At 42.3% G+C, this 13,266-nt stretch overlaps 1 protein-coding gene across 3 annotated transcripts; it reads right to left on the bottom strand.

The window, feature by feature from the left end:
* Positions 1 to 879: 879 nt before the first annotated feature.
* pip5kl1 (phosphatidylinositol-4-phosphate 5-kinase-like 1) lies at positions 880 to 13,215 on the bottom strand. 3 transcript variants are annotated; one of them, XM_049018833.1, is made up of 10 exons: positions 12,573 to 13,215; positions 10,250 to 10,447; positions 6,947 to 6,997; positions 6,608 to 6,765; positions 6,295 to 6,419; positions 6,027 to 6,061; positions 5,880 to 5,935; positions 4,681 to 4,793; positions 4,251 to 4,413; positions 880 to 3,723 (listed from the first exon to the last, which is right to left on the bottom strand). In XM_049018833.1, the coding sequence occupies exons 1-10, from the start codon at positions 12,585 to 12,587 to the stop codon at positions 3,282 to 3,284; spliced, it is 1,356 nt and encodes a 451-aa protein (XP_048874790.1). In that variant the 5' UTR covers positions 12,588 to 13,215; the 3' UTR covers positions 880 to 3,281. The 3 variants fall into 3 exon arrangements, with proteins under 3 accessions (XP_048874790.1, XP_048874791.1, XP_048874792.1); XM_049018834.1 differs by having other exon boundaries at positions 10,250 to 10,444; XM_049018835.1 differs by lacking the exons at positions 10,250 to 10,447; positions 12,573 to 13,215 and adding an exon at positions 9,218 to 10,062.
* Positions 13,216 to 13,266: the final 51 nt, after the last annotated feature.

Here is a 13,266-nt window from a genome sequence, read left to right as displayed (position 1 = left end):
GCTGCTGGTGCCAGGCACTTGGGGGGTGGGGTGGTGAAAATGGACAGAGGGTAGCACACATTAATCTCCTTATAGGGAAAGATCATTCATTAAGTCGTTCATCCATTCATTTTATTTGGGGCTTCTTTTCTTTGATGGGCATAAACAATTAAAAATGCAGAAATTCAGTACATTTACATTTATTTATTTTGCAAATGATTTTGTCCAAACCAAGATAAGGAAGTTTATTTTGTATCAGCTCAAAGCAGCATTAAACAGGCCAAGGTCCTAGAAATCCTGAAATACTGCCATTCATTTAAATAAGTACAGGTGCAACCTGTGAAGTGATAGTGAACTCCATGCCCAAGAGAGTTAAGGCAGAGCTGGAAAATAAGGGTGGCCACACAAAATATTGACACTGGGCACAATTTGGACATTTTCACTTAGGGGGGGTACTCACTTTTGTTGCCAGCGGTTTAGACATTAATGGCTGTGTGTTTAGTTATTTTGAGGGGACAGCAAATTAACACCTTTATACAAGCTGTACACTGACTACTTTACATTGCAGCAAAGTGTCATATCTTCAGTGTTGTCCCATGAAAAGATATAATAAAATATTTTGAAAGATGTGAGGGGTGTACTCACTTTTGTGAGATACTGAATATATGGGACTGAAACCTCCAACCCTAGAGTTATGACGCGACACTGTTACCTATGAGACGACCATACCACCCCAGTTTTACATGATCTTGATTTTGTAAATTCTAGGTTTAGATGACTGACTTTGATCTGTGACACTAAGTATCACCTTAAGAGGTTTAAAATGATGCTTTTGAATTTATGTGTAGAGAACAGAGGAAGACACAAGTGGTGCCACTTACACACATTTGGTTATACTGCTTTGTGATAAAAACGCTTTATTTAGTTAAAGGCATAGACATTTTATGCATACATTTCACAAAGAGGAATTTGTCTCTGCGTGAGAAAAGACGAGCTCTTTGGTGTTCAGGCTGGGTCTTATGGTCTATGGCTGCATCAGTAGGTCGGAGATTCTGCTCTTGTAGGCCTCCGAAATTGCATACTTTCTTTTTCCTTACTTAAAATTAACTTTTAAATAACTATGTTTACCGATTTTCCTCATGCACAGGAACTCATGCTTTGGATAACATTATTTCTTTTTTTGTATTTTTTCATAGTAATAGCTCAGACTTCACACACCCACAGATTTACACATTCTGCACGTGGAATAAAAATATGAAGCAGAGGACGGACCCAAGACACCCATTACAAGGGAGGATTTGGGGTGCGTCACCGTGTGCATCGTGGGGCGTCAGCACACATACAGTGAGCACAACCTTTACCTATAATCCTCTGCAAAATCCGGCAACTTGGCAAACACCGCTTGGCAAATCACAGACAAGACGAGAAATAACATGCATATTTTCATTCGTCATTTTTCATGGCTGACCAGAATCTTCTTGATGATTTCCCTGTGACATAAATGTTCCTATGTTTCAATTCTCACAAATTAACAAAGCAGTGTCTGGAAAGTTGTCAAAATACGTGTGAAATTCCCAAGGTATCTTCCAGAGGCCATGGGATTAGCTGCAGGTAGGTATGGTTATAAACATGAGGATCAAAGCAGCAGCGAGGGGAATCGCTGAGGCTCAGTGTAGAGATAGGCTCAGGCCCCTGGCGAGAGTCAGCAGTATGACCTGCATGGCCGTCATAACTTACTCGTTAGACTAACTGGAGATTTATGGAGATACATACGGAGGTGCATGTACAGGTCAAACCCCGAGAAGACTGTTTCTTTCACTTCTTACTGCTCAACTTGTTGACTCTGTTCCATCACTATGATCTAACATCTCACCTGCTCTGGTAAAAAACAAACTGCAGAACCTGACCCAGTTTCCCACCACCAAATCAGTTAGTTAAGTCATGCTGAACCACCTATAGGAGACATGAGTGTCTACAGGATGGAATGGTGGGTGTGTCAAAAGAAGGGCGTGTCAAAGGTGGGCGTGTATTAACGTGGGCGTGTCTAAAGTTGACGTGCAGTAGAGCAGCTGTGCCAAAAGAATAATTTTGTTGGTTGAAAATGCTGTCAATAAACATGATTTCAGAAAGAGACCAGACACTCACCAGACATAAAGGTCAGGTAATGACTATGATTAACAGAGATCTATAATTAAATGCCTGTTTCATACTTGTTCATATAGCGTGAGCCGTTTCCTATGTGTGTTTACATGTAACGCCACACTTATCGCCATATTTCCAGAAAGCATAAAGAGAATGATGTGTGGTTCCACCCAGTTCCACCTTACTGACACACCCACCTTTCAACACACCCATAACTCTTTCAACACGCCCACAAACCATTTGATACGCTCACTGCTCCAGCCTGCAGACGGACAAGTGTTTGTTTTGACGTTTGCTTCCAGTGATCGAAAGCTACAGAAGTGAGAACAGAGGCTCACACTGCAAATGAAATGAGTCCTTTATTCTCAAAATAACTACCAGATTGAACTGCACCTAATCGAGGAAAAAGACGGAGAACAGAGATGATGCACTTCCCATGGAAACAGCCACTACACCTGCTGCAGCCGATTTACTTCAGGAGCTGGTTATCAGGGACGCCCACCCATTCATCTTTCCATGTATTCTTGTATTCTTAGCATAATGGCACAGGAGAGAGTTTGGGGGCGGGGCTGCACAGTTGAATAATTTAAGTATAAAGGTCTGTTTTGGAGGAGACACATGAAGTCAAATTAAATATCGGGGGTGATCTGGAGCCTGTCCCAGGCAGCACAGGGCAGTAAGGAAGCGGTACGTCCTCGGGATGGATATCTAAGGGATATTCTATTGAGAATATTCTGAATCGAACCCAGGAAAGCCTCACAAATGTAGTAATGTAGCAAAACCATTGTCTGTTTTACTAGGTGTTGGCTAAGCTTTTGGCCCGTTCCTGGTCCATATATGGCATGTGATTAAAAACAAAAACCCTGAGGTTTTCGTCCCATATCACCTAACCAGGACAGAACGTGGTTTCATATGTTTGAGACTGAAATTGAATATTTCCTTTTCCTGGAACGGTATGGAAAAAGGTAACATAATATTGAATCTAATCAAATACAGAACCCAATGAAAAAGAAGAAGTACTTCTGACCCTGTGAGCATGGGGGGGGCATGAACACATGGGCAGTGGACTTGTGGGCAGTGTACTCGCTCAATAGCATGACATCCCCTAGTCCCTTGTCGTTCCCCCGAAACTTTCCCCCTGCCCTGGGGGGGTCTGCGGGTCACTGGCTGTGCCCCTGCACCCACTGGCAGAGCCTCTGAGCGTATGCGGGGGGGCTGATGGTGGAGAAAGACTGGCCCGGGTAGCGAAACCGCTTCCAAAGGTGCTCCAGCTTCTTGCGGAAGCCGTAGACGGTGAAGATGTCGATGATGCCCACGAAGTAGCGCAGCTCCCGGCCATCGATGACATGCAGTGGGTTCTTGGTGCTGGGCAGCAGCCTCCGGTTCTGGACCAGGAGTTCCCGCAGCCCTGGGTCTGTCACCGAAGCTTCCACGTCAGCGGGATCCTGCCGCAGGCCGTCCTCGTGATACGTCTCCATTACACGGCAGCGCGCTGTCGCCCGGTCCACCTGCGCCACCAGCAGGGCGGAGTCCTCCTCCAGGACCGCCCCTGGGACGAAGGCGTGGCTGCTGTGGGCGGGGCTACAACCCGGGTTCACCGACCTGTAGACAGTGGGAGACGTAACATACCCATCCAGAGCTATGATGAAAATGCAGGTTTGTCATACACAGATGCCAGGATCGGTTCCTGTCATTGTACCCTCTGGCTGGATGGTAAACACAAATAGGTAAATTATCCAGGCGAGACCATAAGAAATTTAGCTAATCAATAAAATTAGATTTAAATAACTTTAAAAGTAAAGGCAGAGAAAATCAGCATTTGTAAAGTATACTCAGCACTGTCTGTGTACTAGCTGTCACTCACGATCCCTTTACATACTTAGCGGTTAGAAATGTTACTGAGTGAAGCTGTGCCGACCGACACAGGAACGATAAAAAAAAACGATCAGGCTGCACTATTTAACATCTAATAATGGTTGAGAAAAGACGTGGCCCTTCAAGACTGCGAGTTGAGTTCACCCTGATGCAAGAACACCATCGAACGTGACCATTAGAGAGCAGTAACGCTGCATGTGATTGGTGCCCGGCAGGCTGCCTCTCTGATTGGAGGCTGCCGGAGCTGCACCTACTTGGTGGTGCGCATGATGACGCTGGCAAAGGAAAGGCCCATCGCTCGCTCATCCCGGTGCAAGGGCTGGTGGGCCAGCAGCAGGCTGTAGTCCAGCACGTTCAGTCTCTGCAGGAAGGCCGTGTCAATCTCCACCTGGCGGAGCAGCCAGGGCTGCTGTTGTTCTGGGAACAGTGGAAGGACAGTGTATCTGAGAAGCAGCAACATGCATTAATATACTGCAGAACTGCTTAGTTGTCACTGGGATTAGAAATCAAATTCAGCTGAACATATATGATAGCAGAGCCACAAGCTTAACGTGAATACTTGACAGCATGGCGTTCAGGACTCAGCTTGCCAAAGCTGTTGTACCTTAGAGCCAAGATGTATGACTCTGATCAGCTATATAATGTAATTGGCACAGAGACTGAGATGTTCTTCAAAACCCTCACCCAACGTGATCTGCTTGCCCTCAAAGTTCAGGTCTTTCAAGACCACGATGACCTGGCTCCCTTCGGGGGCAGGGTTGGTCCACCGGCTCACCTCACAGCCTTTGATGTCATACCTGGAGAAACACTGAACTCGTCAGCAGGCTGAAGGCCAAGCAGGCGCAGTGACTTTGGGTGTTTCTCAATATGCGTATTTGATCATACTTGTGTCCCCGTTTGACATCATCTTTCATTGACGAAGACCAGTTCCAATACTCAAGAAAGAGTCCAGAGGACGATAAAAATCCCCGGATGTCATTTTTGCCCCACTCCAAATATCAAGGATACATTTGTTGCATACTTGCAATGCGAGGCCAATCCCATTAATTGTACCCCAAGTTCGTTCTTGAGAGGCAAGTTAACAAGACCATCCTTGCCAAGACGAAAAGTATAATCTTTGCATTCTTAGTATTGAGAAACATCCTTTGTCTTCATTCATATGTGTCAACTGCGGAGTTTCCTGGAGTTTTTATGCCATTTGGATACTGCTAGTATAGAAACCATCAGTTGATCAGCTGCTCCACATGGGAGAAGAAAACTCTGGACCACCTTTATTTCTACAGAAGGATAGTGTAGCAGTATACATGCAAGCATTGGGAGATCCTGCATCTCTTTCTGTGAAATTGTATGTCTCCTTGAGGAGACCATTGTGAGGTAATATAATGCCACGCTGTGGTTTACCAAGGAGCTGAGGATACTCAGATGCACCAGATGCATACTCAGATGTTAACAAGTCGGGAAAACAGGATGGAATATTGCTCTGCTAAATGGCAGTTCAGCAATACTCTAAAAACTGTAAAAGTAAGAGAGATGAACAGCTGGGGAGTGATTTCTCCATCAACAATACCTGGGCTGTCTGGAGCTCCTTGCAAAGATTCACCAATTTCAAATGGAAGATCTAGCATTTCCCCGTTCCTCCACCACAGGATCCTGGCATAAGATCTAGGCGTGTGTGTGGATTTCACATAGCCGAGGTTTTAGTAGGGCTCCTTCAGGTACCTGCCATCCCTATATCACCCCCCAGATGAGTGTGCAGCCCTGAGTGTCTCTCTGTGCCCTGTGATGGAACAGAGTCTCAACCCTGCTCACTCATCATGGACCCTTGAGGACGAAAGCGTGCGAGAGGGTCTTACCATTCCAGCGTAAGTGCTGAGCTGCCTTACCTGGCTTCGATTCTCTCATCGGGGAAGAAAACGCTCTGCATTACAATGAAGTATTTCTAGAGGAACATGAACACGAGAATGCCAGCTCTGAGTAAACAGCAGTGCAGAGGTGACACAAAAAGTAGGAGCCAGGAAAAAAGCATCCACCTTCCTCTGATGGGGAATTTTGATCCGGTGGACGCCTATATAATAGAAAAAAAAAAAATCATTAGCATTGAGAACAAAATGATGCTTAATGTAGTTCGGCAGAATTTAAGGCTTTGGTTACTGCTGTTGTGTTGTGGCTGAGAACATACACAGGGCAGTACAGACACGTGACAGGGTGAATATATATATATTTTTTAATTATTGTGCTTGATATGTCCCTCAGCTGGGAGTTCCTCATGGTGAGTGGGGGGGGGGGTCAACTTCGCACCCAGGAACTTGACAAGTAGAGAGTGGGGATAGCGCTCCAGGTGCTCCAGGTAGATTTTCAAGTTGGACAGGAGGAATTTCACTTCCCGTTTGCTCTGTGTCTTCAGAAAGAACCTCTTGTCATTCCTAAACAAGCAGGAAATGAGGTTTGAATAAACATGACCTTGTACATTCCAACAATAACAAATAGAAAAGGGAGACAGACAACCCAACTGAAATAAACTCCTAGACCTGGAAGATGACTACAGGCATAAAATGTTTCTGAGTGAACGCTGGAAAGTGAGCGTATTTCGTATTTAAATGACAGCTCTCACGTGAGGAAGAAGTCAGCCTTGCTCTTGGAGTTGCTAATGAACTGCAGGTAGCAGCCCTGCGGGGTTGCTAGAGATTGCTGGTAGTCCCTCTCAGACATGCCCAGGGAGCGTCGCAGCCAGGCAAACACGGGACCTGCAAATGTCTCCATTCTGAAACTCTACAAAGGGAACAACAGACAGCTATTGGTTTAAATCACCTTCTTGTTTATCCACTCAACCAATCAGGGACATGCAAATCCAGAGTATGTGATAGGAGCAAAAATCAAAGATAGAGCACTCTACTGGAAAGGCTTGGAATCAGTCCAGTAATTGGTGATCACTATCTTTGATGGCAAATACCTCATGTATTTGTGTGACTTCCATTTCAAAATCTTCTTCAGAAAGTTCATCCTAAAAAAGGAAGAAATTTAGGAATATTTTAAAAGAACATCGCATCTTGGTTGTGTGAGAACTGCAGACTATAAGGTTTACAGGATAGGTGCCAAACTGCTCATCAAAGTAGGTGTCTACATATGTGTCTGGAAGGGGTGAAAAGGGAAGACCTTTTGTCCCAGATCCTGTGAGTGATGGGCGACACACTGAAGAGTCCGTAGTTAGCTTGGCAAGTCAGCAGTCTGGGTTATCGTAAGTAATGTGAGACTGTGTATTAATATTAAAGGCCTCTTTTTCTTGAAACACACAGTTTCTTTTGCCAAGAATGGATATGATGCCTGAAGGAGTGTAATAACATTCTAATCAAGCCTAAGAGCTTTAAAAATACACACTAGACCTCGGAACCAAAGCAATGCAGCTCCTTTTAGCAATATGTGCCAACCTAAATTCAGCTTGTTCCTTCACAAATTTAAATATTAAAGAAATACATGAAACATATATAGATTTAAAATATAAATTTTCCCACATAAAATGATGAGTAATAAATGGATGAATTCCATAAATAAAAGATGCATAGTACGTCTGAATGACAAGCACCAATTCCCAGTTGGCTCATCCAGCCCTGATGCTGGAGATCTTTGCTCTTTTTTATACAAAAATGTTCTGCCTTTCCCTAAGCTGCCTGCATCGTCACACCAAACCCTTACGTGATTTATTCGTGATATTTTTCACACTGTAATCTGGTAAGACAGCCAGAGGAAAAGTGTTTCAAAGGCCCACAAAAAACTGTGAACTATGTCGAGACTAAAGAAACATTCATTAACTGCAGTGAAAATAACACTTCAAAGTCACAATGAGGAAGAGTCAGACTTGGAACGGCACCATCTATAAACCCTCAAGACAAACAGGCTCCTGGGGCAGGAGCTGTTTTAGTAACACTGAAAATATAACCAAATGATGACAGGCTGGATCTATGGGGAATTTCTGCTGTGCCCATTAGCAAAGTATTGAATTGTTCCCGTAAATGATAATAAGATTGTGCCATTTCCTTTGCAGGAATGATTTGAAGATGTACAGGAAACGTTAAAATGATGTAACTATCTCTAGATTATGGGCAGAAGGAGCCTGTCTGCTGTGTGGCTTTCATGCTTCATAGTCCGCATGATGCAATCTGTACCTAGAATGTGTTCTTAATAAGTGGCGTTTGTTACTGTCTGTACATCTAGAAGCCTCCGAGATGACATGTGGACAGGCTGCTTGTTGGCTGACTTTGCCCACACCAATGAGTAGGTATAGCAATGTCCATTTCGAAAGAGAATTCAACCATTACTCAGTAATACCATATCGTCACTGTCCAATGAAAAATACATATCTCCAAAAATCCATTATTTCGGGAGCATGAAAAGAATTTTTTTACTTTACAAAAAGCATCCAAAACAAAATTATGAGACACCCTTAGCACCACAAATAAAATTCTATCTTTACACCACCATCAGTGAATGGTTCAATATTTAAATGGACTTATGTAGATTGTTGTCAGCGAGGTAAATGGCAGTGTCAACAAGATATGTGACCCATCACCACGAAATGAGTCTTAAGTCGCACTGGTAGAATTACACCCATAAGACTCATTTTGTGGTGATGGGTCACATATAAACTAATCTTTCTTTATATTCACAATTAACAATGATGGTAGTTAACTAAAGTTAGCTATATTAAGTACAAGCAACCATCATGAAAACAAATGTTAAGTAGTACAAACATAAATGCTATCTAAATAGATAACTTCATAAAACACCTTTACATTGGTCAGTTATATGACAATTGCTATAAGTACACAGACTGGGCATATTCCACCTACAGTAAATAATAATAATAATAATAATAATAATAATAATTGATACTTTATTGTCCCCGTAGGGGACAATATAAATATAATATAAATATAAATATAAAGAATATAAATATAAATATAAAGTCTCAATTGTCAACAGTGGACATATAAGCTTCCACTTCACAGCAGTGATGTGCTATTATGTTTGCTGTGCCCTAAGTGTGAACCAAAATCTGCACATATGTGACCCGTGCTGCCAAAATGAGTCGGAATGCGCACAGGTTAATTATGAGCTAGAGTCGAAAATGTCAAAGTTAATTTTCGTCGAAATTGAGATTTTTCCAAAAATTAGTCCATTAAGTCATCATCTACCGATCGCAATAATCAAAATAGCAAATAAATACCTTGTACGGGCTTTGTCTTCAGAAATTAGTCCTTTATCTTAAATTTTCTTATAAAATCCGTGTTTTTCTCCACTCACTCGCGGCATGACTGCGAATCCCCCCACCAATTGTTTGGTATCACCGTGAAGCGAGGCTCACCTTCTTTCTAAAAATTTGCAAAGAATTTCCAATGACATCACTCTGAACCAATAGAACTCAATTTTATAAAGCCCTGTTGATGTAAACAACTTCTAATGGATGTAACTCAGTCATTTTTTGTCCGATTCCAACCAGCCATTCATAATTTTGAAGGTTTTCAAATGGAGAATCTAAAAATACTCATTTTGCCAGCACAGGTCACATTTCTGTTTCATTTCTTGGCATGGAGATCACAGGTGCTTCATGAAGTCCACCGAGCACTTAATTATTTTCTAGTCTCATCTGTATCTGTGGATTGAGGCCCCTCAAATAGACTCCACTTCATCTGATAGGAAGGAGATTCAGTGTGCAATTAATGTTAAACTGTCCAGTCTGTAGCTGGAGAGAGAACTAGATCATTTATGTCTCAGGACGATGCGCAGGGAGCCAAACAGTGGACAACAAAACCATTGTTTTCAAAGGAATGCAGTGCTGAGGACAACAGCCTATAGTTTGTCCCCAGCCTATTACAAGATAGCTCTCTGTTAGCCTTCTCCAGCTGCAACACAACTGCTTAACTCTTCCGAGAAAGCAACTGTCTTGCAACTTGGGATGGGACTCTCCCTATAAACCAATTATCTGAGAGCTCTTTCTATGAACCAATTAGCATTCCACGCCCAAATGAGAAGCAGTAACCTGCAGATTGAGTCTCCATTTTCATGTTCTCCGGTTCGCCACCAATTACATGAACATTTACCTGATATTTTTTTGCGCCTTTGGAGCAGGTTAGAATAGGCACATCACTCAAAGGTACAAACAAGAGGGTCTGTTGCAAACTTTTGGTGAAGTTTAGTTCCTTAAGAACTAAGCCCTTTACAGGTCAGCTAACATTGGCAGTCGAAGGACTGTTCTCACCGGGGGAGGATTGTCGATGGTGTTCTGCACAGCGGCCTGCAGGCCCTCCTTCATCATGCAAGTGAGGTCGTAGAACTCGTGTTGGGGGCCAATCTCGAACAATCCCAGCAGCCTCCACTGCTGCCTCAGGCCCCCCCAAAGGCGTCGCTTAGCCGCCCGTGAATGAGGACGTGTGCCCTCTCCCGTCATCTCCATCTGCTACACATGGACACACAAAGCTCTACGGATTGTACTACCTTTAAGCAATAATGTGACACTGGTGAGTTAGACTCTGATCCTACTGGTCTCTGTCTCACCTCAGCACATACACACTTTAGTACAACTGTCCAGGGCTGTCAGAAATCCGGGGGATGGGGGAGATCACCCCACCCCCACCCAATAAATAAATAAGAGCGTGTTCCTTATCTTTCATTATAGATCCCCACATTACTGAGGCCAATATGCTGTGCATGGAGAGTACAAGGATGAAACCTACACCCAACGAAGATGTAGTTCTATATCAGATAAAAGCATTTTTTCATGTGGATCAGATATTTTTTTTTTGGCTATATTTAGCTGTGAAACTGTACCCTAAAGTGTTAGTTTGTTTTGGGGTTTTGTGACCAAAAATTGCTTATTTTGTTATAAATCATGATTAATTAGAAAAATGTATGTATGCATCCATTCCCCAGATGCAACAAAATACATGCGCAACAAAATACATAATACAGTGGGTATAAAATGTCTAGACATGCTTATTGAAATTGCAGGAATTCGTGATATAAAGGCAGAAATCAATATTAATCATCTCAGATATTGTTCCATCTTTAATGTGACCCTGCAACCAACAAAATAGTAGTGAAAATCATATAATTAGTATGTTAAATAATGGAGAGCTATGACCGCTATGATAAATTAGTGGGGAAAGCATGGCTGTATAGAGAGATTGGCAAGATCAAGACAAACCTCCAAAGGTGAAGACAAGGCTACCAAGAGGAGCACAGCAACAATGAAGGAGAAAGAGGAATCTAGCAGGTAACAGGCACAACCTCCCATATTCTGCATATGTCTGAACTACTGGGTAGACTGGCAATGTGGAAGCCATGTTTTTTGTCGAGAAAGAGCATCCAAGCCGGTTTATATTTGAAACATAATAATAATAATTATAATAATAATTATTCTTATTATTGATGTTCTTATTTGTCCTACTACCTATCCTTCTATTTACTTTTTTTTTTCTTCACTTTTTGTCACATAAAACATAGAAAATATCTGACATAATTTATCTTCATTTTGTGCTTAACATTACAAAACCTTGCAATTCTATAGGGGTGTGCACGATTTGCATATCCACTGTAACTAAAATGAAACGTAAAAATTATATAGTACATTTTTAATACAAAGAAGGACAACACATGCACTACACTACACTGCATATGTAGTACTTGCACATGTCCAAAGCATTCTGTTTTATGTTGTATTCTTCAGTAGGCTAATATGAGTATATTTATGAAATATTTTTTAGACCAGCTTTCTTTCATCTTTTTGTGTAATTGTAAGAAACATACAATTTGCAGATGCTGAGAACTGCCATATCCAGAATACTTCAAAAACATTGAATACATTCTTGTTAAATAAACAGTTGAACCGACTATTTGGTTCTCATTCTTTCGTAAAATTATTTTATGCCAGGTAAATGTAAAACATTATGGAGTCCACTCGGCATCAGTTTGTAAGGCTCTGTGTTTTGGGTGCTGTTCAGAGATTAAAAAAATTCAATACAAATGAGCTGGCGTGGGAAACTCGTTATTTAGGAGCTACTGACACTGGTTCCGATACAGAATCGCCCTGTATTTGAATCAATCTGAGTTTGTAATTTATTAAAATTTACCCAGTGCTGTTTAAAACTATAATAAAAGATTTGTAATGCATAAAATAAAGCGATATTCTTCAACCTATCATTTCCTTACAACTGGCATTAAATCGTTATTTTCAGTATAGTGACGTTTAATAATGTTTCCTCCGAAGGCCCTTATCAGTTTGAATAGGTTTGCAACGGAGTGATTTACGTACTTAATCCGAAAATGACAAGTGGCGATACCGCTTAATATGACATGAGGGGCTGGTTCCCAGATGAACAAGAAAAACGCCAGAACTGCTATAAAGAGAAGAAACTCACTCTTCTGGGATGTTGTTATCCCACTTCACAATATGAACATTTTAATATTCATTTTAAAAGTTGCTTCGCTATTCATGCACCAGAAAAATGCCATGACAGGGAGAACTTAGATATCACTGTAAATGCGAATTATAATATTGGCAGTGAAACTGCGCGGCTCCGTACCTCGTTCAGGCTCATTGCGGCTCCCTGAGTGCCCAGCGCCGTCTCCCACCCTCCGTCGGTACCGGCTTTCACGGCGAGCTCCGGAGTGCCGCTCCCCCCGCTCCACCAAGCATTGCAGCTGTTTCCTGGGACCCAGAGCCAGTCAGCACGTTTTTCCCCCAGTCCGTACTAAAGGTATGAAATCACGGCGGGGCTCATATGCGGCTTGCCTTGATCATTAATAACGTCCCGTTTTCCGGCAGCAAATGTACAGCGAGCGCTTAAGCTGGCATATGAACTGAATCACGATGCAGAGGAAATACTTTCCTTCTTCCACCGAGGGACCTTCCTGTTCAAAGCAGGAAAATGATGGGTAGCTCTGCGGTCATATAACTAAATAAATAAATAAATAAAAGTGACTGAGAGCGCCGCTAAAAGCCTTTTCTCCACCGCCGTAATCGACTGAAAACAGTGATACTGTATAAAGGTACAGGTTCAGTCACACGAGTAGAGAGGCAAAGTGTAGGAGGATGATTGGTTAAACCAGTGGCGGTTAGTTGGATTCCTGTTCCTGTTATTTATATGCAGTATATGAAATAGGACTTTTTTCAGAAAGCATCCTCGTCTACCAAAGAAATTCTGTGGCAGGCTGCAGAAGGGCAGCCAAGTTGACAACTTCAGTGAGCTGGCTAAAGTGAAATTTTCAATTCAAGTC

Source organism: Brienomyrus brachyistius, chromosome 7, assembly GCF_023856365.1.
Source record: "Brienomyrus brachyistius isolate T26 chromosome 7, BBRACH_0.4, whole genome shotgun sequence".
NCBI lineage: Eukaryota > Metazoa > Chordata > Actinopteri > Osteoglossiformes > Mormyridae > Brienomyrus > Brienomyrus brachyistius.
This window is presented reverse-complemented; position numbering and strand designations above follow the sequence as displayed.